At 35.8% G+C, this 25,821-nt stretch overlaps 1 protein-coding gene across 1 annotated transcript in view; it reads right to left on the bottom strand.

Moving 5' to 3' along the window:
• The window catches only part of SPOCK3 (SPARC (osteonectin), cwcv and kazal like domains proteoglycan 3), a 486,709-nt gene that overhangs the window by 328,630 nt on the left and 132,258 nt on the right, over positions 1 to 25,821 (bottom strand). The window contains exon 3 of the mRNA XM_059374211.1: positions 1,197 to 1,242. Within this exon, the coding sequence (XP_059230194.1) occupies positions 1,197 to 1,242 (46 nt within the window). The remainder of the gene's footprint in view (positions 1 to 1,196; positions 1,243 to 25,821) is intronic.

Genomic DNA, 25,821 nt, shown 5'->3' with positions numbered 1-25,821 from the left:
ACAGATAATTTTGGTTTTTTCAAGGTTTATGATTCCATCATAAAAATTCATTTCCCAAGGGAGTTTGCAAATATATCTCGGTCTGTATGTCATTGTTTTTTTATTGCCTGTTTTTTAGTACATTTGGTTTGACTTATATTATTAGTGAAATAAAAAATACTTTTTTAGAATTGTAAAATGCAGATTCCACAAATAAACACTCTGGGTAATCACAGTGAAATCACATGATGTATAGCAGAAAAAATTAATAGTAAAAGAAGGATTGGCTGTGAATGACTGTTCCAGACTGAAGGCAAATATCAATGTTAATGACAGTCCCCAGGTAGGTCCATCCAGGCTGGTAATCAGAGAGAAGTCAAAAATTGGAGGACATACCAAAATTCCCTAAGATTCTCTTAATAACATATTACAACTAATTCTTAAAAATGATTTCTGTTTTTAAATGGTCCTACTTCAGGAAGTAATATTTGTTGTAAGGTTATTATAGTTAATGTAAAGTAGAAATTTCTTTTGTACCAGACTTAAAAAAGATGAGTCTCTGATTCTAATAATGTAGAATTTAGCAAACAAATCTGTTTAATTACTTATATAATTATGATTGCATTGCACTTGAAGTTTCCGCTTCACATCTTCCTTTCCCATGCATCTTTCCTGCTTCTCCTTCTCAAGTACATAACCAGAAGTACAAACTGGGTATGGAGGTGAAACCTTCATATTATATAGGACTTACCCTTTTGTGTCTTACTAAGACCTGAGCTGAGTAGAATTATCAGTCTATGCTGTTTTAAATGAAAGCTTTTATTAACTGAAACACAGACTGCAAAGTCATTTGTTTTGAAATTTTGCACAAATGAATCTATGTCCTACTGAATGCACTTGAGTGTATTACAAAACGGGATGAAGAGATTTGGATCAGCTAACAAAAATGAACAGGATAAAGTTCAGAAGCCCAAATCAGTAATCTAAGCTACATATCTAAAAATAAAAGACCTTCTGACATAATCATGATATCTAATTCACTTATTACTGACTACACTATTCTGTAAAGAAATTAATTACTGTACAATCTTTTCCATTACCTAAAGATGCTCTTCTACTTAGTATTTTAAGAATCTAACCAACAATAAATATCATGTTGAACATATAGTGATTATAAATATGTAAAGTTTTTTATTTTAAAACAATTAGATCCTTACCCTGGTCGAAGGCTTTTCCTGGACTCCAAGTGTGGAAATAATCATCCTGAGGAGGAAAAGAATGTGAAATGAGTGTATATGAGTAATTAAATTTTAAAGACTCTTATAAAATCTAGAATAAAATATGAAATACAGAAGCTGAATACAAACCTCTACTTCCTGTAATGGCAAGCAGCAAATTATAAAATAAATAAATAAATAAATAAATAAAATAAAAATAAAAAAGAAACAAGAGAAAAACAATAGTTATCAAGAGGGAATACATTGTTTACATTTTATAGACATGTTTTTCAGTAAGTGTGTTCATTTTCATTGCAAGTCAATGTTTAATAATTTAATTATATTTGGTTGTCACTTCACCTAAATATTATAAAACAATACTTTCAAATGCAATTAATATGTAATAGGATATGCAGTTCATTACCCTAAGCTAATAAGCTACAAAAGTATCTTACCAATTTCTAGTTATGCAACTTCATTTTCCACCAGTACATTTCAATAGTAAATCGATACAGCAGCAAAAATACCAAGTGAATCTACTTTAGCCCACATAGTATAAATAGACTTTATGCAAATTTGCCAGATGATAATTGAATATCTAAGGAGTTCATCAAAATGCAATTGGAAGCTTGAAAAAAAATGCACACCTAATTAAATCTTGCCTAAAATTTAAATATTTAATATGAAAAAGTCATTACAATATACTTCCTATATGTACATTTAATAAACATGACTATACAACAATAAGGTGGGGCAATGTGTACATAAAAGGTTTTTTAAAAAGCCACACACATTGACCAACTCAATTGTGTCTACTGTTTTACCACCTTTAAAGTCTTGTAGATGAACTACACACATATATTTTATGGTAGGTAAAACAGATTTAACTGTTCAAATTAATAAGCTATATCATATTTTATGGTCAATAAAACACATTTAACGGTTGAAATTAATAAGCTATTTTCACTGTAGTAAGAAAGAGTGGTACAGCATGGTGAGGCTCCTTGACTAAACATTTCTAAACTCCACACTCTTAAACCCACTAAAGTCAATGTATTGGAAATCTAAGAACCTAGGAATCTAAAAAGGTTAGGTAGAGATTCTTTTCACCTTCTTTCTAACCTCTTTGCTAAAACCCCCATTTGACCAAAAGGAAAATGTAGCACCTTTTAATTATGGAAATAAATACACTTCCTAACTAACTTATTCAAAAATTTTAAATTGTTGCAAAAGCTCTTCTTTATTGTGACTAATCACTCATCACCACCTTCTGTATTCCCACCTTACCAATTTCAGATGAAAGAAAAAGAAGAAAAAACAAAAGAAAAACTTCAGAAATCATCTCTGTCCATCTTGCATTTAGGTTGGCAAGCAGCAACCTAAATGTTATGTTAAGACAGTGGCATTTATGGCAGTCTACACTGACAAGTTATGCAAAAAATTATCTAGGATCAGATGAAGGGACGATAACACCACCGGATCATTAAATAAATACTGATTGCTTAGGCTCATTTAAAAATATCTTTGTAAAAAATTATAGAATGAGGGGCGCCTGGGTGGCTCAGATGGTTGGGCATCTGCCTTCAGCTCAGGTCGTGATCCCAGGTTCCTGGAATCGAGTCCCGCATCAGGCTCCTGCTCAGCAGAGTCTGCTTTCTCTTCTGCCTCTCTGCCCTTCTTGTGCCCTCTCTCTCTCTCAAACGAATAAATAAAAATCTTTAAAAAATCATAGAACGATAGAATTCTTGGAAAATTAATCTTTCAAATTAAATTCCTCCACTCAAGTCTCAAAACTTTGGCTGAACATCAGAATATGCTCATTTAATAACTTTTTTTTTTTAAGGTACATTTCAACTGTGTGGGGATGATGACTTGTACTCATTCAAAGCGTGGAGAGGAGTTTGAAGTTCTCCTTGAAGCATAATGAAACAAGACAAAACACAAAACTAAACTAAACTAAATTAAACTAGACAATGAGAATGAGTGGTGTATTGAGAAACGAGACTTAAATTTAAATCTGACTTTACCACTTATTAACTGTATTACTTTAGAAAATGATATAAACAGGGGCTTCTGGGTGGCTGAGTCAGTTAGCCATCTGCCTTCAGCTCAGATCATGATCTCAGGGTCCTGGGATGAGTTCCACATCAGGCTTCCTGCTCTGTGGGGAGTCTGCTTCTCCCTCTCTCTGACCCTCTCTGCTGCCCATGTTTGCTCACTCACTCACTCTCTCTCTCAAATAAATAAAATCTAAAAAAGAAAGAAAGAAAGAAGAGGAAAATGATGTAAACCTCAGATCCTGTGACTAAAGTTGGGGGAAAAAATGCCTGCCTCACTGACAAAGGGGTGCTGTGGGGATTAGTTATAAAAAATGTAAATATCCACACAATATTTGACATAAAGGAGCAGCTGAAACACACTTGCTAATTGGAAACACCAGGTTTATCTCTGTTAGTATCTCTGAGCAACATCACCGTGGGACAATATTTTATTACTGCTAACAAAGTTCTTTAGTTTTTCTGGTTGCTTAGAAAAGAACCATGAACTCCTCATAACATTTTTGAAAGGAATGCCTTCCAAAATATCAAACATTAGCTATAGTGAACCTAAAAACAAACAAACAAAAAAAAACCTACCATTTATGATTGAGTTAATGCAAGAAGGCAAGTTTTCTGCTACCACCGTAGACCCTTCTGAAGTAGCAGAGCTATCAGTAACATCCCCCAAGAAGACACCGTAAGTTTTCTGTGCCACAGTGCCTACATCCATATAACTATCAAACTGAAGTAAAGGAAGGAATAGATCTGAAACTCACATCATTAGCACTGAAGCTCAATGAAGCTCAAAATTTCACAATGTGAAAACAACATGTGTGATGCAACACACAGTGTTTGAAATACCCAGCATCTGTACAGATGAGCAGGAATTAAGTGGAGATAGATAGATAAATGATACATAGATAGACAGAGGTAAAATATAGTTTTAACCATATTTAAATAACTTCTTTCAGGATAACACAATCATCATACCTGTCAGAATGACTAAAGTCAAAAACATAAAAAAACAACTGTTGGCAAAGATGTGAAGAAAAGGGCACCCTCATGCACTGTTGGTGGGAATGCAAACTGGTGCAGCCACTGGAGAAAGATTTAAAAATAGAACTACCCTACAATCCAGTAATTGCACTACTGCATATTCACCCAAATAATATAAAACCACAAATTTGAAAAGATATATGTACCTCTATTTTACTGTAGTATTACCTACAATAGCCTAATAATGGAAGCAACCCAAGTGTCCATTGATAGATGAATGGATAAAGATGTGGTATATATACACAATGGAATACTAGTCAGTCATAAAAAAAAAAGAATGAAATCTTGCCATTTGCAACAACATGGATGGAGCTAGAGAGTATAATGTGAAGCTAAATAAGTCAATAAGACAAATATACAATTTCACTTCTATGTAGAATTTAAACAAATGAACTAAGAAACAATAAAACAAATGAACAATGGGGAAAAAAAAGGGAGAGGGAGAAAGACAAACGGAGAAACAGATTCTGAACCACAGAGAACAAACTGATGGTCACCAGAGGGGAGGTGGATGGGGGAAATAGGTGACAGGGATTTAGAGTGTATATCATGATGAGTACTGAGAAATGTATAGACTGGAATCACTATATTGTACACTATATTGACACTATTATAGCATTGTATGTTAAGCATACTAGAAGTAAAATTAAAAACTTAATTTAAAAAGTAACCATTTTGATCTTATTTGAAGTACACCATATTCTAAGATTGCTTTACAAATAAGAAATATAAATCTTGGGGAAAATAGAGTAACACACTTATGTTGGGTTACTTTGGGGCCATAGTAATCTAAAAAATTATAATGTAAACCATGAACCTAATTCTTTTGGATAAGAGCAATGTGAATGTCTGGTCATTGTGGGGATCTGACATAGTTTAGAAAAGCAAAGTAGTTAGCCTATTAACTATTTTTAGATATTTTTCTTTTTGTTCTCACATCACTAGATTTTTTTTTCTGAAAATTGTTTCACCTCATTAAACCTTAGGAATTTTGCCAGAGTAAGAGATAAAAGTATTTTCACGTAAGTGTTCATTCAGGCACAATTTCTTTTGTCTCAAAAGCTTTGTGTGAATATTGGTTGTTCTCAAGCTTCAATTTAGATCAAAAATAAGCCAACTTGGGATTTAGAAAACTGCAAGAAATGCCTGCAGTTGGAGAAATTCAGGCTCAGAGGACACAAACACATCAGAATTAGGGAGAGTGTATCTGGCCCCTAGTCCTCTTCATGGGAGGAGAGCCTGAAGGATTCCATTTATTCCCAAGGAGCAAGTAGATCAACAAAAGGCTGATAATTAGGGGAAATACAAAAGACAAGAAGATCCCTAACTTTTAACCTTTGACAACAATTTTGTTTTTTGATTCCAATCTCTAGAATCAAAGCGAGGGGCGTATAATAAGCGATCACTCAGCTTATTGACAAAAACTTTGTCAGCCTTTTAATATGTCCACAGAAGTAAAGACACTATGATGTCAATCATCTGAATCTGTGCCAAGGTGGAGAAAGATAAATTGCCTAGGATTTCTGTATTTTGTGATTATGTTGCCCAAACCCTCTTGGACAAAAGTGCAGAATTTCCCTAGCAGGAACTCTTATTGCTTACTGTGTTTCAATAGCTAAGCCAAATCATGATGCAGTTCTATAAGCTAAAAAATAGCAATGGAAATCTGCTCTTTTTTTTTTTTTGGAAATATGCTATTTATTATGACAAACTCATCTACACATTTCACCATATGATAGGAAGAATGCCTTGTCTAATAGTTAAGCCAGTGTATTTCACAAAAGGGGAAACCTCCCTGTACAGAAACACTTAACACATGATTAGATCATAAGATAGAGTAAGTAAGCTTTGTCTAGATATAAAGGAATTATCTACTGAGACAAACCATCTGCTTCAGGCCCCAAATGTCTCATTTATTACCCCAGTACCACTCATTTTTCTAAGTGATGTCGTAGGACCCTGAAAGAATATATTTATAACACTTTGGTGAGTCCTTTATTTTTTTAGAAAACACTTTATGTTCCCTGAATCACCACAGATTAAACATATAAATAAAATGAATTATGTGAAAGGGCAGTGCCATTCAGCAAATTCCTCAACTGTCTATGAAAATCTCTGCAAATTGAAGTCAAACTCCCTCCTTGATACACAAAACTCATAATTCATTAGTATCAGGGAAAATCTAAAAAAAAAAAAATACTTTGTCCTAATAAGTAAAAAATAAGGGCTTTTAAATACTGGGAATTTTCATTATAAGTATAAGGACACTAACTAACACACGTAAAGAAATTGAATAAAACAGTGGCTTAAAGTCACTGCTCTCTTACCCTGTACTGGGAGCTGTTCAAAGCACTTTATTCTGAGCATCTGTAAGGGGTACGTGTTTCTAACATCACTCCTATTTTACAAATGAGGAAAATGAAGCAGAGAGACTTAGTAATCTACTCAAGCTTACACAGCAGGTTAGAAATAGAGGTGGGATTTGAACCCCGGAAGTAGGGCTCAGAGTTTGTATGCTTAAACATTTCCCTATACCACAGATCAACAACTCAGGCCCATGGGCCAGGCTCCACCTCTGTTTTATAACTGAAGTGTTAGTGGAACACAGCCAAAACCATCTTTTGACACATTGCCTACACCTCCTCAGGTGCTTCCTACAGCAGAGCGGAGTAGTTACGACTGAGACCAGGGGCCAAGAAGTGGGAAGTACTGACAAGCTGGTCTTCTGCTGAGAAAGACCCCTGTACTACTTACTATTCTATACTGTGCTGCCGCCCATAAAAGAACATTTATTTATAAATGAGAAAACAGGGTTGCCTGGGTGGCTCAGTGGGTTAAGCCTCTGCCTTTGGCTCAGGTCATGATCTCAGGGTCCTGGGATCGAGCCCCAAATCAGGCTCTCTGCTGAGCAGCAAGCCTGTTTCTCCCTCTCACTCTGCCTGCTGTTCTGCCAACCTGTGATCTCTGTCTCTGTCAGATAAAAAATTAAAAAAAAAAAAATCTTTAAAAATAAATAAAAACAAATACAAATAAAAATGAGAAAACAATATTTAATAGGATACCTATTTCTGCAAGGGAAACAACATTTTTTGAAGGAAGAAAAAGTGTTTATGGTGTTTAATGTTCTGGATCTGTGTGATTCATTCCTCAAATCTCAAAGCTTATAAATTTTCCAAGTATTTCATTTCCTTCTTGTGATCATAAATATATCATCTAGCTTTGGATAGAATCTAAAGGTGAGTGGTCCATATTTTCAGCACAAGAAATCAAGATCTATAATTCGGAAGCAAGTAAGAATATGATTCTCAAAATCTTTAGATATGTTATATTAAAAAAGTGTTTTAGGAACAAGTTGCAAATGTGTTTTCTATATGACATCATGATTCTCGATTAAAGTGGAAACCAAGGGGCACCTGGGGGGCTCAGTGGGTTGAGCCTCTGCCTTTGGCTCAGATCATGGTCTCAGGGTTCTGGAATTGAGTCCCATGTCAGGGCTTTCTGCTCAGCAGGGAGCCTGCTTCCTCCTTTCCCTCTGCCTGCCTCTCTGCCTACTGTGATTCTTTCTCTGTCAAATAAATAAAATCTTAAAAAAATAAAGAAAAATCAAGCAAGTTTAAAAAAAAATAAAGTGGAAACCAAGGAATAAATTAAAGTAAAAAATGCCTGTAGGTATTATAAAAGTGCTTCTAATTCTAGAACACTTCTCAGATTAGTAAACTGAAACTACAGTTATTGTACTTACTGGAGCAAAATAGTAAAATATTAATAGTAAAATAGAATAGTAGCCAATAATATATGTAATAAAATATTAACATTCCTTATTTACTTCATATTCTTTTGGTATCTATAACAGCACTTTCTGAGTATTCATAATTTGTGATTAAAAAAACTACTTACCTAATATTGAATATAGTACAAATATGAGAATTGTTCACCATACCAAATGTAAATAAAAATAAATTTATATAATGTAAAAATGTTAAACATGTATTATCAGTCTGATATAAATCCTTAGCACATATAGTCAGTGACAATGTAGTACTATTCAAAATATAAGCTAAATATTTTGCAAAATGAAGTTAATCATAAATGAAAGCAAACTATTATTTTTAGAATGTGTTATCTTAAGAAACAAAATGTGTTAGTTATACTTCATTATTTGAGTCAGGAGTATACTTCTGTGCTTTTTTTTCCTGTTTCACAGAAAAAAATAAGCTCTTCAGACTAAGTAGTAGGCACAATACCTATAAATTAACTCCAGTTACTTCATCTGGGTCCTTTATCATGGATAAAGGATACCTTTTTGAAAATATCTGTGAATACCTTTTTGAAAATATCTATTTTTTTTAAATATCTATTTTTAAACACAAACTGGAAGCTGTTTTGCTCACTTTGAATTTTCATTTTTGTTTTGAAGGCATTTTTTAACTTTGTTTTTAGATATTGTTATCATTTATTTCATCATATATACATGGAGAGTCTAATGCATAGTTGCTATTATCTATAGTAAGAATGTTTATATTCATAGCTCACTGGTTTGCAAAATCTTGGACCTAAAGTACGATTTATTCTGGCTCTACCAGCTTTGCTTTGTGAGCATTATCTTCTCTTTCCTTTTCAGGATTACAGAGACAGAAAACTTAAAAAAGAAAAACATGGCTTTGTTCAATTTAAAAATTTAGTGTAATGTATATGTCTTGGGGTTTGTCCCGATATTTAAGTTTTAGATTTCAGATGTCTTAAAACACTGACATAACAATACCACCAAAAAGTCAACCCAGTAGTTTTTTGGGTTTTTTTTTGTTTTGTTATGTTTTGTTTTGTTTTAAATAGCCCAATATACCAGAGAGTTAGAGTCAGTGGTAAAAAATTATATGGAAAATGGTGACTAAAAAACAGTCCCCAGGAATCCACCTGACTCCCTGCCCACTGGTGATAAAGGAGATTACCTCCTCCCTTCTTTTCAAAGAGGGGCATATTAACGGTCTATGGGTACTAAAGTATGCCACAATTTAGTGTCTGTTTTTTGCAACAGTTTCCAAAGGTCACGAATCTCTCATAAGGCTGCCTTCAGGATGCCAGCCAGGGCTGCTTCTCTTCCGAAGGTCTGACCAAGGGAGAATCATCTGATCTTTCACATAGTTCTTTGCCAAGTTTTCTTTCTTTCCTAACTTTCGGACCAAGAGCTTCAGTGAGAGTAGATGTCTACTAGAGAAGGTGGCAATTTTAAAGCTAACTTTGGAATGGCAGCCCATCGCTGTTTTACCATTTTATTTCTTGAAAGTGAGTCCCTAAACCCAGCCCAAATATCAAGTATGGGGATCCCTGGGGGCCCTCTGAGAGGTGTTAAACCACAGTGGGGTCTGCAAAATCTTCTCCTCATTTGACACTTCCTTATTCTAGTGTCAACATTTTCAAGAAAAGGAATTTCAAATCTCATTTGTTCTTTAATTTCAGGATCTGGTAAACCTCACTCTGTATGATGTACTACATAGCAATGCTTCAAAAACGATCTGTGGTAAAGAATCTGTTTTATTTTTCCAAATCTGCTATAGAACAAACCTTTCAAGTAATTCCTCTTCCTGTCTTTTGTAAAAGACAGGAAGAGGAATTACTTGAAAGATGAAATAAAAACAGACACATAAAATACAAGCCCAAATTCATTACTATTGAAGTTAGTATAATTTCTTTTTTTTTCCTCTCAGATTGCTAGGGCATTTGTTTCAATCCTTACTCCCTCTTTCAGTATCTCCTGTACACAGTTTGAGGACCAGCATCCATCCGTGGGCCATATACCTTGCACAACATTGATTGCTGTAATATGGGAGATGCAGTTAGACACATTTCTTAAACTTCATGCATCTGTTTGCAGGTTTTTCTGATAAAATGGTGTGAATCCAATGAAAGATAAAATCCCACAATGCTAAATGTCTGAAAATTTTTAGCTAATTTGGTAGTTGTAAAAAATTACATTATGATAATATTTTTCCTTATGACAGAGATAAAATCAGTAACAATATTTTGCTCCTTTTTTAATTTTATTTTTTCAATGTTCCGAGATTTATTGTTTATGGACCATACCCAGGGCTCTATGCAATACGTGCCCTCCTTAATACCCTTCACCAGGCTCACCTAACCCTCCAACTCCCTCCCCTCCAAAACCCTCAGTTTGTTTCTCAGAGTCCACAGTCTCTCATGCTTCATCTCCCCCTCTTATTTCCCCTAATTCACTTTTCCTTTCTTTCTCCTAATATCTTCAGTGTTATTCCTTATGCTCCACAAATAACTGAAACCATATGATAACTGACTCTCTCTCTGCTTTTTTTCTAATGTGCTTGTGATTTAGGACACACATCAGTTCATTCTCTCTTCCCTTATACTATAGGTGTCAAAAAGTAAGAACTATCAACAAATGTAACCATGGGAAAATGGGTTTGCACCTTAAAACTTACATTAAAATAAATCACAATAAAATTTTATGACACAGGTAATCTTAAAAAGACTTGTCCATTTTATAGCTTTAATTATAATAAACTATGCACAATAGAAAACTTTAAATCACTCTTAAATTACACATGATAGGAACCAATACAAAAATTATAATCTACATGACTGCTAATAGACTCTTCCACAATAAGAAATCTACAGAATAAACAATTTTTTAAAACAGCTCAAGCTGCTAATTAATTAAGCTCATGTCTCACTGTGAAACTTTTTTCCCATTAGCACTCTAATAGATAAAGTATATAATTAGGAAGTCAGAAAAGGGTGACTTCAGATACCAGCAGCCAAAAATTAAAAATTTTAAATTTATAATTTTTAATAACATAGATTACTATTTTACACCTTTTTAGCACCCTACCAACAAAGACCAAATTACCATAGTTATATCAAGTCCACACAAAAGAGACTAAAATAAAATCTGACACTTAACATGTAAGGGTATGCACTGAATTGAGTTGATATTCAGGAAATTACATTAAAATATATCCATTGAAATCAAAAGATAAAACAAAAAGTATGGTTAAAATTTACCTCCTTCATTATATAATAACAAGTCACTAAATGATATATGCATTTAACTAATAAAATATGATAATCCTCGGTATTTAATTTTTTATTTATTTTTGTTTTTGTTTTTTATTTCTTTTCATTATTCCAGGATTCATTTTTTATGTACCACACCCAATGTTCCGTGCAATACGTGCCCTCCTTAATACCCACCACCAAGCTCACCCGACCTCCCACCCTCCTCCCCTCCAAACCCTCCATTTGTTTCTCAGAGTCCACAGTCTCTCATGGTTTGTCTCCCCCTCCAATTTCCCCCAACTCACTTCTCTCATTCTCCCAATGTCCTCTGTGTTATTCCTTATGCTCCACAAGTAAGTGAAACCATATGATAACTGACTCTCTCTGCTTGACTTATGTCTCCAAAGGCAAAGGAAACAAAAGTGGAAATAAACTTTTGGGACTTCATCAAGATCAAAACCTTCTACACAGCAAAGGAAACAGTTGACAAAACGAAGAGGCAACCCATGGAATGGGAGAAGATATTCACAAATGACACTACAGACAAAGGGCTGATAGCCAAGATCTATAAAGAACTCCTCAAACTCAATACACACAAAACAGATAAATCACATTAAAAAATGGGCAGAAGACATGAACAGACACTTCTCCAAAGAAGACACACAAATGGCTAACAGGCACATGAAAAAATGTTCATCATCATTAGCCATCAAGGAGATTCAAATCAAAACCACATTGAGATATCATCTTACAGTTAGAGTGGTCAAAATCAACAAGACAGTAAACAACAAGTGTTGGAGAGGATGTGGAGAAAGGGGAACCATCTTACACTGTTGGTAGGAATGCAAGTTGGTGCAGACACTTTGGAAAACAGTGTGGAGATTCCTTAAGAAACTAAAAATAGAGCTACCCTCTGACCCTGAAATTGCACTATTGGGTATTTTACCCCAAAGATACTGATGTAGCGAAAGAAGGGCCATCTCTACCCCAATGTTCTTAGCAGCAATGGCCACAGTCGCCAAACTGTGGAAAGAACCAAGATGACTTTCAATGGACGAATGTATTTAGTTTATTTTATGATTTGACAAATATTAACTTGAAAGAAGAATATTTCTCAAGAAGTATGCATGCATGTCTGTATAAACACATACACTTTTCACAATTCTTCAGACTTGCAAATAATCCTACATTGCCTACTATTTTGCACTACAGCTATCTCATCCTTAAAGAAAACACAGAAAGTTATCGCTCAAGTAAGGAGTACAGAAATAAAACTCATAATGAAATGCACAAGATGTTCTCACCTAATTGTACCTTGTAGCTCATATCACCAGAACATTTTAAGTGAACAAGATTCCACTTAGAATAATCTGATGGAAAGCAAGAAATACTGTATTACAGGTGTTCTAAGTTCCAAGAGAAAGTTTCACACATCTGAGATACAGAACGTACAATTCTGCTTCCTTTCTCCTCCTTCTGAATGTACACAAAAACAAACACATTTTAATATGGCTCAATGGTAATGCTTAACATGTAATATCTACTTTTTGGGGGACTCTGGGACCCTCATTTGTCCTTTAATAAGGCCCAGATTTAAGTAGGTTTTAAATATTATAGAAGAAAAGGTTGATGTTAGTAACCACTGTAATATATTTCATATATTTGGTTTCATTTTTTTATTGCACTTAATTGTTGTATTGAGTCCATTTATAAGAGGAAGAGAGGGAAAAAAAATGGAAGGAACTAAGGAAGTAAGGAGATAAGGGAGGGAGAGAGAGAGGGGAGAAGGTGATTTTAGGCAAATGTTCATGTAACACTTTTTACATGCCAGTACTATGGTAGACAGGCTGCTAGAAGATGAAAATACAGAGACATAGTCTCTTTTCTCATGTAATTTACAGCCTATAAAAACAAAGTCATGGTTGAAACATAATGTAGCTACATACAAAGTGTTAAATCTGCGTCATCCTGATATAATCAGGGTCAGAGTATGTAGCCTGAGATCTGCAACATGAAAACCAGCAAATGGTGATACATCATGAAGAAGGTCCAGCAAATTGAAGACATGTAGGTAGAGACAAGAAAGCTCAGAGGAATCTGAAAACTGCAAGTAGTTCAGGATATGGGATCATAATATAAGTGTGTATCTATTGAGTGCCAGGATCACTTAGTCATAATTGTGTGTGTGTGTGTGTGTGTGTATTAGGTATATTAGAAAGGGATTGTGATGGGGTGGGTGATAAATAAGGTGGCTCGGGATATAGGCAAACTCATAACTAGATATACTATTGCAAGATATATATATATATTTTTTCTTCCTTTATTTGTAAATTTAAAACCAGTCTAAATGTGATAAGGTTGTCACGTGGCTTCTAGAAACATTCTGACATCAGTATATTGACATGAGTCATTTATACCTAAAGAGTCCAGAATCATATGCTAATGACAATAATATTCACCACATCTCTAACAAAGTAATTACTCTATATTGGTCACTTTTCAAACATTGTAATCACTCTGTAATTATATAATTGCAAAGATATAATTTTTTATACCTTTGTAAAGGTATAAAAAAGTATACAAAGGTATAATTCTTTTCCTCAATTTACAGATGAAGAAAGGCTATGAGACTAGTCACCTAGCCAGGGACTCTCAGACATAAGACTCAAACCCAAACAACCTGATTTTGGAGTCCCTTCTCTTAATCATCTTTATTATTCTTCCTTTTCCTAAGTTTTAATTTTGTTAGTCGACTTCCAAATGCAAGTAGCAAACTGCTATGCAAAATGATTTAGGAATTTCAACCTAATAAATACATAAATCAGGGAGCAACTTAATTCAAGTTGGAATTCCTAAATTATTTTTGTTCCCTAATTTATTTATTATTCTCCAGTTCTAAGGAAGAAGGTAAAATCAGTGAGTAAAATGAAGTGTCATTGTCTTCCTGGAGTTTAGAGTCTGATTCTGGTGCTGTTAACACAGTACAGTTCTATATAATATTTATGAGTAAAAAAGAGGTTCTATAGTCATTGGAAAGATAATTTTTGTTTTTCTAAACTAATTTTGTTTTGATACTTACACTGTTTTCTTTGTTTCTCCAAATGATACTTGGGCAAATGTGAGGGGAAAAAAAGAAATATCTACTCTAGATTTCATAAGACTATCTGTGCAGAAATCTTAGATGCAAGCCCCAAAATACAGTCAAATATAAAGATGAAACATTCATGAATGTCTGAAGGACATTTTAAAAACACAAAACTAAGCCTTGTTGCTTTCTTCTACAAAATGTGCTAGTTTCCAAAAGTTTCAAAACTATTAATGACTTTTCAAAGCTTCCCATAAAATTGTTTTGTCAGTATCCATTCATGAGGAACGACCTACATCCCTTGATGGGACCTAATTTATGCTCCTTGCTGTGTTTTCTTTGAACATTCTTGGATTTAATTATCTGGAATAAACTGTTCCTCTTGACAAGAAATACTGTTTCTTGGTTTTATTCCATGTCTATAGAAATTTAGAAGCAAGATCCAACATGATGGGAAGGTGGGGATCTTTATAGACCAAACAAACCAAGAAAATAAATGTCCATGGAGCATGGTGAAAAGAGCCATTTCCTTAGTTTTAATCAGTGATTAGATGCCAAGAACACATAAGGGAAAAAATCAAATACAATAGCCATTTTCTCTGTGTTGTGTGATTAATATTGCCAGTCAATTGAATCTTGTAAGCAGTTGAGAATGTTGTTAATTACAGTCCAGGGGAAAACAAATTCAATATCAAACACTTTTAAGCAAAAGTAAATACGATTTTATGGTGTTGGCAACAGCAATGTGTTTCGAGCAGTGCTGAGTTACCTCATACATTAGCCTAGCTGTTCATGGACTTGGTGATATGCTATCTAAAATGTACTCTAACGTAGGTATTAAATTAGATCAGGACTGTGTTTGTCAGCTTCAGGATGGGAGGACATATGCTCTATAAAGATAAAAGGATTCAGACAGTTGAAAAAGCGCGAATAGTTAAAAATCACTGTTATGAAGGAAGTAGGTAAATATATCCGGGGTGGGAGGGAGCAGGTACTCCCTCACTTAGGTCTCTTGCAAATGCACTGATGGCAAATTCTCCTTTTACAAATGTTCTCCAGTCCTGCAATTTCCTCAGCCTGACTATTATTCATGTTTTCACCCCTAGATATAACCATATTTGTCACTAATAGTCAGTCTCTTACGGTAAGATGTTCCACACTCTTATGTGGGAAAGGGCAGTTTCCCACCAGTGTAGTCCCAATCCAGTGACCTATGTTTTGTACTAGGAGCTCCGGGAGTGAAATGGTTGAGGGAGGTCAAGTGACCCTGGGAATGCCACCTGCAAACAAGTTTCTAACACTCCCAGTAATTTGCTATTTGGATTGATAAACTCTCCTTTTATATTGCAAATGTCCCCTGAGTGCATGCAATCAGTCATTCCTAAAAAGCAATTACAGTAATGTTAGTAGGACTAGATTCTCAGTAATGGGAATGACCTTTCCTCCCATGCTTGCACCAAAGGGAAATATAAAAGGCAAGGGAATTTCATAAGTCATTGGAGGAGAGCAGAGCCCTGGAGAGAAGTCTAAGCAGAGTGCTTGGAAATCCAGAGGGCAGCTTGAGGGGATTGGGCTTAGTGTGAGATACGAAGCACAAGTGAAATGGCAAAAATCTATCAACTGCCATACGATTGTCTCTGGTTTGGGGAATAAAACCATAGGATTTACCTCTACCCACTTGACACTGAAAAACGAGTTGTGATTACTTCCTGTCAGTAAGGATAGGCAGAGGCACCAACATGGAAAACTGAAAGGAGTCAGTTTGATCAGAGATACATTCTGATTGCTCTGCCACTTCTTGATTTCTCTTGATGTTTGCCCTCGTAATTGCCCTCTCTCAAGGGCAATTCATGGAAGCTCACCCCATAAATCCCTGTTCCTGCCACCGTTCTGGCTTTTGGGGCAACACGGTACAACAGAAAGTTTAGGAACAATATAGCCTTGGAGAGACTCTCCAGTCCCACAATTAACTAGTGAAGTATACTAAAAAACTACACACTTTTAGCTTCAATTTCCTCAAGTGAAAAACTCGAGATAGTATCGCCCTTACAGGGCTTTGTGGATATTCAATAAGGGAACATGAAAATATACCAAGCTCTGTTTCTGGCATTTAATGAGGTCTCAAATGAATAAAGCTTTGCTGCTTTTCTTTTGGACTCCCAAATAATTTTAAATTAAAAATTGTCAGCACTCCCGTGACAATGAAAGTTAATACTGTCACAGCTTCAACTTTTACTTCATTCATTCACTCACTCGCTCAATCTCTCACTCATCCATGGAATTGTAATTTGGTATATTAATATGTAAGTTGTTAATGTCTAGTTAATATGGGGAAAAAGACAACATTATACTATATAGAGCCTCCACTCCCAAAAAAACTTTTGTTTAAAAAACAAACAAGAGGGCGCCTCGGTGGCTCAGTTGGTTAAGCCACTGCCTTGGGCTCAGGTCATGATCCCGGAGTCCCAGGATCCAGTCCCACATCAGGCTCCATAGCGAATCTGCTTCTCCCTTAGACCTTCTCCCCCTCTCATGCTCTCTCTCACTCTCTCTCTCTCTCTAAATAAACAAAACCTTAAACAAACAGACACGAGCAGAAAAGTATTTTCACCACAATTTCATGTTTTGTCAATTAACTCTCCCTCTGGAGAATGTGAGCGGGAACTGTACAGAGAATTAAATATTTAGAAGCGGAACACGCTTGGAAATACCTGAAAGGGAGAAGCAATGACAGAGCCAAAGTTAGGAGAAAGCCAAAAGGATGCATAAGAAAAACCCATGACTGATATAAAATTTTGAAGGCAAAAGGATAGGCACTGAATAGATAAAGCAGTGGATCAGAGAAAGAGCAGAATTGAGTCATGTTAAAAGAGAGGGAGAAGTGCCTGGGTGGCTCAGTGGGTTAAGACTCTGCCTTTGGCTCAGGTCATGATCTCAGAATCCTGGGATCTAGCCCTATGTCAGGTTCTCTGCTCGGTGGGGAGCCTGCTTCCCCCCCTCTCTCTGTCGGCCTCTTGCCTACTTGTGATCTCCCTCTGTCAAATAAATAAACAAACTCTTTAAAAAAGACAAAAAAGGATAGGGAAAACAAAACAGAAGTTGAGCACTTCCTGTCTTGTCATCCTGCATGACATTCCTTTCCAAACAACCTTCCTAAAGACGGATGGAATGTAGGATTGTAGTATGGTTCTTGGTCCTCCCATGAATTCCCTGTGTGTCTTTCTTATCAATACATGTATCTCCACATTCAATATCTAATACTTAAAGTATCAGAGTAAATTTCTATCCTAAAAAAGAAAAGCCTAATAGACAAATCATCTGAATGTAATTTAAAGTACTTTAGTAAAAATAGTCTGAATCACAGATAAGTTAACTTTTGTATAAACACTGGGGGTGATTAGTTAGAATTTGAATTACCTTAAACAAGAATCAACATTGTAGGGACAGCTGTGGACTCACTGCAGATTTGGGGATAAAAATCTACACAAGATACTTCATTAATTACCATAAGATATTCATATGCAGGTAGAAATCACATGAGCCCTGGGGCACCTGGGTGGTACTGGTCAGGTTGACTGCAGGTCCCACTGCTGGTTTCAGCTCAGGTCCTGGTCTGGAGTTGTGCGATCCACCCCCACATCAGGCTCCTGTGCTCAGTGCAGAATCTGCTTGACATTCTCTCTCCCTCTGCCCCTCCCCCTGCTCTCTCTCTGGTATGCTTTCTCTAAAATAAATAAACAAACCTTTAAAAAAAAAAAAAAAGAGGAAAGCCTGGGGGCTCAGGCGATTAAGATCTGACTCTAGGTTTTGGCCTACGTCATGGTCTGAGGGTCCTGTGATGGAGCCCCTTGTTCAGCTCTGTGCTTTGCACAATCTGCTTGTGGATTCTCTTTCCCTCTCCCTTGTCCCTACCCCCACTCTCTCTCTCTTAAATAAATAAGTAAATCTTTAAAAAGATCTAAAAATAAAAAGGAAAGAGAGAAAGTCCATGAGCCCCAAAGCCCTTGTGAGATCTGTTTGGTTCTGTATCATTTCTTTTCATGGAAGAAGTTGCCCCATATGTCCAGAAGATGGGCTCATCTGGCCTCCTTGTCAGGGTTCTGAAAACTACAGTCCACAGACCAGAAAAAGGACCCCTGACTGTTTTATAAATTAAGCTATATTGGAACACAGCTCATCTTCTGGCTTCATTGGGGACTTCAGCAGCAGAGTTCAGTTGTTGTGAGAGAGACCACATAGTCCAGAAAACCTTATATATCTATCATCAGGCCTTCACAGAAAAGGTTTTCTGAGCTGTGCTTTACCTAACCATGTTCTTCTCAGTAAGAACCTCTCCTGTAAGGAGCTTGGTGAGTCTGAGGACTAAGGATGCAAGGGTTTCCTAAGCATACAGGAGCAGGTTGTATGACAGTTTTTGTGCCTGCTGCCTAAAATGAATTTGGTAAATATGGCACGATACCAGAGCAAGGCCTCTATTGCCCTATACTGAGTTCTTAAGAGTTTTTAAGAGCATAATGAGTTCTATTGCCTTATAATGAGTTCTTAACACCAATCCCAAGAGTGCCAAGCTAGCAGGGCTTTTTTGTTGTTGTTGTTGTTGTTGTTGTTGTTGTTTTTCCATTAAGAGAGGAGAGAAAGAGAGAGAAAGAAAGAGAGAGGGAGGGGGGGGAGAGAGGGAAGGAAGGAAGAAAAGACAAGATAGTCCTAACATCCAAAACTTCCCTGACTTGATCTTGGTCTCAATATTATTACCTACTTACTACCTACTATTAACTACTGACATAGTTAAGGCATTCTGTTCTGTTGGATATTAACAATCTCATAAAACATGTGCTTTCAAGTCACTGTATAAACTACAAAATAAAAAATATCCTCCTCTCTTGCTAAATGAGTGACTATTACTTCCTTACTAATTATAGCTTTATCCTCTCTCTAGACTATTCTCCCTGTAAGTAAGATCTGTTGAGATAGATAACTCTGGAGTTGCCCACACTTCCCGACAACACCCAATCCAAAGTGAATCTCTACTTCCTTTGACCCTTTCTAAGGTTACCCAATCAAAGCCAAATCCTCAGCAGTATCTTTAGGACACCTTCCTACTGAAATACACAACAGTTTCCCATGGTGTGTGTCCTCCCTTGCTATAATGATTAATAAACCCATCCTGCTCAACTCTGTGTGTTCCTGATGGTGCTTGGATAAAGCACACTGGCAGTTCTTTTCCAGTAACCCCATCTGCAAAATAGCTAAGTATGCAACCTGTTAAATTTCGGGAAGTACTCGATCATCATCTTGTTTATACAAGACAAGCCCTTCCTTTCAGATTCATTGCGTACTTGTATTCAGGGCAGGCCTAGCTTAGGACTTTTGCTAAGAAAATTGTCTACTTGAAACCCTCTAGTCAAACTAGGTTATGTAATTCAGCAGAGTATTAATGAGTGACATGAAAAGCCACTAACAAAATGTATATTAAGATTAATTTCAGAAAGATAGTGATAATCAAAGAGTAAAAGAAATTCATGCAGATTCTTGGTTTTCTTTATTCATATTTTTCTGAAATATCAGTTGTAATACGGAGTCCCAGAAGTTAATTTCTTTCACCATAGGGCATTTAAATTTGCTACATTTAAACTTGCTATAAAACTGCTACATTATTTCTTTCAGCTAAAATCATTAAATATTAAATAATGATACATCACATGAGTTAGGCTGAGTTTTCTATTGCTATGAAATGTCTGTAACTTGGGTGACTGTTTAACAAGGGAGTCATGTTTTCCAAGATCACTTCAAGTATAGAGAACAAATCTTGTGTTTGTTATAACTCATAAAGATTAACTCATAAAGATTATCTCTCTCATTTATATTTCTTCCATCTCTGTGAATAAGACCACTATTGGTACTCTGTGTCCCTGCATAGCCCTGAGGTCAGTACACTGATGTCAACTAAAATCTGCATAGAACTTGCATAGTCCAGAAGGATTATCTTGACAGCTGCTTTTACAATCATCCTTACCTATGTGACTGTGTGACCAAAAATTTCATAATAATTATTAGTATGGCCTTTGGTCTTGAACTTGTCCTATATTCCCTTTTCTAAGAAGCAGGAAGTCTTATGGTGACCCATATTAAAGGAACATAGGCAGTGCCTTAAAGTGCTTACCCTCCTGATAATGCTTTGTACACCTTGGTATCTTTGGGGAAAGTTAGAATAAAAACAAATATAAATTACACATTTATTAGTGATAATTGGCAAGAAATTATGGTTTTTTAAAGTCTTATACTAAAATGTTAAAATGTGACTGACAGTGGGGGCGCCTGGGTGGCTCAGTGGATTAAGGCCTCAGTCTTCGGCTCGGGTCATGATCCCAAGGTCCTGGGATCAAGCCCCGCGTCAGGCTCTCTGTTCAGCGGGGAGCCTGCTTCCCCCTCTCTCTCTCTGCCTGCCTTTCTGCCTACTTGTGATCTCTGTCAAATAAATAAATAAAATCTTTAAAAAAAACATGTGACTGACAGTAGAATTATAAATATCAACGATGAGGATAATCATAAATAGGAGCTTATCATATGACAAATATCTTGTAGGTGCAAATAGCCTTGGGAGTTTGGTTTGGCAGGTGAGGGCCTTATAAATTAAAGAATCTTTTTTTTTTTTTTTTTTTTTTTTTACTCTCTCCCACTTCTTTTGTCCAGGTGGTTCCAGGGAGATTAGTTTACTTGACTGAAAGTTTATATGTCAACCATGTGACATGGTTAACAATGACCTCAATAAAAACTCTAATGTCATCCAGGTAAGGAAGCAAAATGTCAGGATTAAAAGAAGTAATAGCCGCAGTTCCTTCTTCCCTGGTCTCATTGAAAAATCAGGAAATCTGTCCTATAAAGAATGACTATATGAATTTGGATGCTTATCTTGGGGGGTGGGCAGAATTCAAAAGAGAAGGAGGGGTACCTGGGTGGCACAGTCCACTATAGCGACTGACTCTTGGTTTTGGCTCAGGTCTGATCTCAGGGTTCTGAGATCTAGGCCCATGGTGGGCTCAGCGTGGAGTCTGTTTGAGTTTCTTTCTCCTTCTCCTTCTGCCCCTCCCCCTCTCTTTTTCTCAAATAAACAAATCTTAGAAATAGAGAGAGAGAGAGAAGGAAAAAAAAATGAGATGAGAGAGAGAGAGAGAAAGACAGTTTCAATCACTATTAAATTGCCACAACAGAACTGTGGCAAGTACCCAGTTGAAAGGCAAAAGTTAAATTTGACCAAGACTTCTACAGAAGTTCAGTTTCAGTGTTCTTTCCACAGCCACTTCCAAGATGTATAATGGTTTTAAAATCTAACAATCCTAAATTGAAATACATACGTCCTAACCTAATAGTGATTTGACTCAAGACAACTATGTAAACACTGAGTGTTGAGTTCCTTATTAGCCCAAAGTGTGATAGCAAACCTAGAAGACTGAGGAAAAGATTAAATGGGATAATTTATGTAAAATTCCAGTTACAACGCCTGGCAGAGAGTAGAGTTCTTTAATTAGTAGTAGTTGATGATGATGATGATGACGATGACGATGATGATGATGATATAACTATCACCACATCAATATACAGACCAGACCTAGGACATCTCAGAAGTTACAACAAGTCAGCTCTTTAATACAAGGAAGAATTTTCTAAACTTTCAGAACTAATATTTTCTTGGTTGCAATTCTAAAACTGTGGATTTCATTATTTGTTTAACTGGAAGTTATTTTTCTCTTAATGGAAAAAAAGAAATATGGTGAAATGTATGCTTTATAAAGATAAATCGGTTGACACGGTTGAAGATGTGTCATAGTCAAAAAAGAAGGAATCCGGGGCGCCTGGGTGGCTCAGTGGGTTAAACCTCTGCCTTCGGCTCAGGTCATGATCCCAGTGTCCTGGGATAGAGCCCCGCATAGGGGTCTCTGCTCAGCAGGGAGCCTGCTTCCTCCTCTCTGCCTGCCTCTCTGCCTACTTGTAATCTCTGTCTGTCAAATAAATAAATAAAATCTTAAAAATAAAAAAAAAAAGAAGGAATCCATTGGGTATACACTCGGGAATGGAATTCCAGAGCACAGCATGGACTTTCATTTTGTGTCATATTGGGTCCCAAAAATGCCTTCTCTTACCATCTTTACTTGGGGAGACACTCCATTTTTTTTGTTTTGTTTTGTTTTTTAAGATTTTTTTTTTTTAATTCATTTCACAGAGAGAGAGCACAAGCAGGGGGAGTGGCAGGCAAAGGGAGAGGGAAAAGCAGGCTCCCACTGAACAGGGAGCCTGATGCTCAATCCCAAGGGCTCTGAGATCATGACCTGAGCTGAAGGCAAGTGTTCAACTGACTGAGCACTTCAGGTGCCCCAAGATACTCTATTTCTTAAAGTCCCCATACAAATGTCAACTCCTTTGATATTATGCTAAGTCCTTAGTACCTTAAAGTAGAGCTGATATATGTTTCTGCTACATTCCCAGAACACAAGCTACATCTCATTATGATGTAGATATTTATGTCTAACAAATCATGACATGCAATGTATTACAGATGCTTCATAAAAAAAAAATCTATTGTTGGGATAAATAAACTGTTCATATTACAAGATAATGCAGAAAGGAAGGACAGACTCGAGAATTTGGTCAATCTGGATATTTAGAAATTATTTAAATTCTCTTTGGAAACTTTATTTTTACATTTCTTCACCAACATATTTAAGTGATTATTTAATTTTATCTATTCTTTAACAAAGATAATAAAATGGTAAAGTTAATACGAGCTCATTGGTTTTAATATTTTCTCAAGGACTCTAGCAAATAAGATACTCTACCATAATAGTACACCAGAAGAATTTAATTTCAGTTCTTGTTTTGTAATTGCACAATGAGCAACATTAATTACATCATGGTTTCATATAACATATTCATTTACTGAAGTGAGACCTAAGTAGTCAGTACTCGCCAACCACTAAAGATCAACCAATAAGACATAACAGAGGTTAAGACAAAAAGGATGCTATAATAGAAGTTGAAATTGATTTTATTTGTCATTCTTTTATATATGAAGTAGACAAAAAAGGATTTTCTTTGGAACCAAATCAGTCTCAATACTGTTCTGAGTTTTGTCAACTGTGACAGGCTATGTAATTTGAAAAGTTACCTTACAACTTCTGATTTGTCCTTCCCACAACTATTAAATGGGGATAACAATCATATTTTTATTTCACAGGATTTTTGTAAGATTGAATTGTCTTTTATCCTCCCAAGCACTGAGGAAATGTCATTAAAATTGTCACTCTTTTTCCTGTTTAAGCTGGAAGGATTCACCTTCCACATGTGTTAGTCATCTGCTGTATTGCATCTATATCTAATTTACTGAACTGAAAAGTTCCTCAAGACCAACACGTTTTCATTATTTTCATATCGTCTACATTCCCTAGCACAATGTCATACACAAACAGTTGATTAAGAAATATTTGATCAGTGGGTTAGGGAATGATACAACAAATAGAAACTATTTCAGATATGACTTTTATAAGTCATACATACAAGTATGTATCAGAAATTGATACATACTGTGGGTGCTTACAATAAACATTCATGGTTGAACTGAAGCACCTAGATTAAATTAATGCTGCAAAAAGGACAGAATATATTTGGCCTATCTACATATATAGGTATATAGTTAAGAGACATTTTCTTAAACAAATTTTTCTAGGTAACTTATTTGCACATCATTTTGTTTATTACTTACGTAATACATATTCTGATCCAAAGGTATTAAAGTAACTTAATATTTTAATTCATTTAATAATCATAACAAACCTAGAAGTTATGGTGCTATAGATGAGAAATGTTCTATAGATGAGAAAATTGCAACACCAGAATCTGAATTTAGGCAGAGGATCTTCAGTTTCTGCTTTCCTAACCATTATATTATGATGTGATATTTAAGAAAAAAAAAAAAAAAAGCAGCATCACTGCCTTCTCAAAATACAGAGTGTAATTCTTCTGACTTTTGCAATAAATATATTAAGGTTACTGCAAGAACCACTGATAGGAAATTTACTTTTTCTACTATTAGTGGTAACAGAACATACTTCATCCACAAATCTTATGCCAAGAACAGCTCTGTTCCTTTTCCCTTAGGTGCTTAAACAAATCTTACAACATTGCTCACAAAATAAATGTTGGGAACAGTTCAGTCTCATTTAGAACTGCTCAATGGTGAATACATGCCATCTGAGACTGTTCCTCCCGTAAATTGCCCCAAGTTATTGACTTTATTTCAAGTTATCATGTATAAAGTAAACACCATTATTGACATGGAAGATAGTTCATTTTCTCATGTTTCATTTACTTTCCACATACTAGGGAGCTAAAATGGTGTTTCATGATAGAATCCTGGAACACCCTGCTTCAGAACATTGCTTATTTATAATCCAAATAAAAGCTTTATGTTTTTAGCTATCACAACTGCACTTAATAAAATCAGTGATGTAAATATAGATTGTTTGTTTCTTTTTCTTTTCTCTCCTTTTTTTTCTTTTTCTGTTAGATTTAATGGAATCGAAAGCTAATAGTATATGCTACCAACACAGAGACACTAAGGGAATTTTTGAATGATGTCATTCAAGAGGAAGACAAATTATTCAAGAAAAAATATTTCAGGGGCGCCTGGGTGGCTCAATGGGTTAAGCCTGCCTTCCGCTCAGGTCATGATCTCAGGGTCCTGGAATTGAGCCCTGCATCAGGCTCTCTCTTCAGTGGGGAGCCTGCTTCTGCCTGTCTCTCTGCCTACTTGTGATCTCTGTCTGTCAAATAAAGAATAAAATCTTCAAAAAAAAATATCAGAAGCAAAAGGAAAAATGACTATTTTCTCAATTTCCCCTAAGGATAACATATATATAGTACCATTCAAAATGTGTTACAGAAAAATTAACACATAATGGATCCCTTAAGACATTCACAAACTTCAATTCAAATGAAATCACCTGGAGGACTTTTATAATAAATTTCTGGAATCAACCCTCAGTGGTTCAGATTAAACTGGTCTTGGTGGGTCCCTAGGGGGTTTAGTTGGTTAAGTGTCTGCCTTCAGCTCAGGTCATGATCCCGGGCTCCTGGGATCAAGCCCCATATCAGGCTTCCTGCTGGAGTCTGCTTCTCCCTCTCCTTCTGCCCCTTCCCCACTCGTGCTCTCTCTCTCTCACTCACTCTCTCTCAAAATAAAATAAAATAAAATAAAATAAAATAATAAAATAAACTGGTCTTGGGTGGGGCTTGAGAATTTACACTTCGTATAAGTTTCTAGGTGATCCTGATTCTCCTGTGACCTCACTTTGAGAGTCACTGCTTTAAAATTTTAGAGCTTCATCTTGTCTTGGAACTCTGCTGAGGAAAGGCCAGGAAACTT

The sequence above is a fragment of the Mustela nigripes genome, chromosome 1 (genome assembly GCF_022355385.1).
Source record: "Mustela nigripes isolate SB6536 chromosome 1, MUSNIG.SB6536, whole genome shotgun sequence".
NCBI classification, from domain to species: domain Eukaryota; kingdom Metazoa; phylum Chordata; class Mammalia; order Carnivora; family Mustelidae; genus Mustela; species Mustela nigripes.
This window is presented reverse-complemented; position numbering and strand designations above follow the sequence as displayed.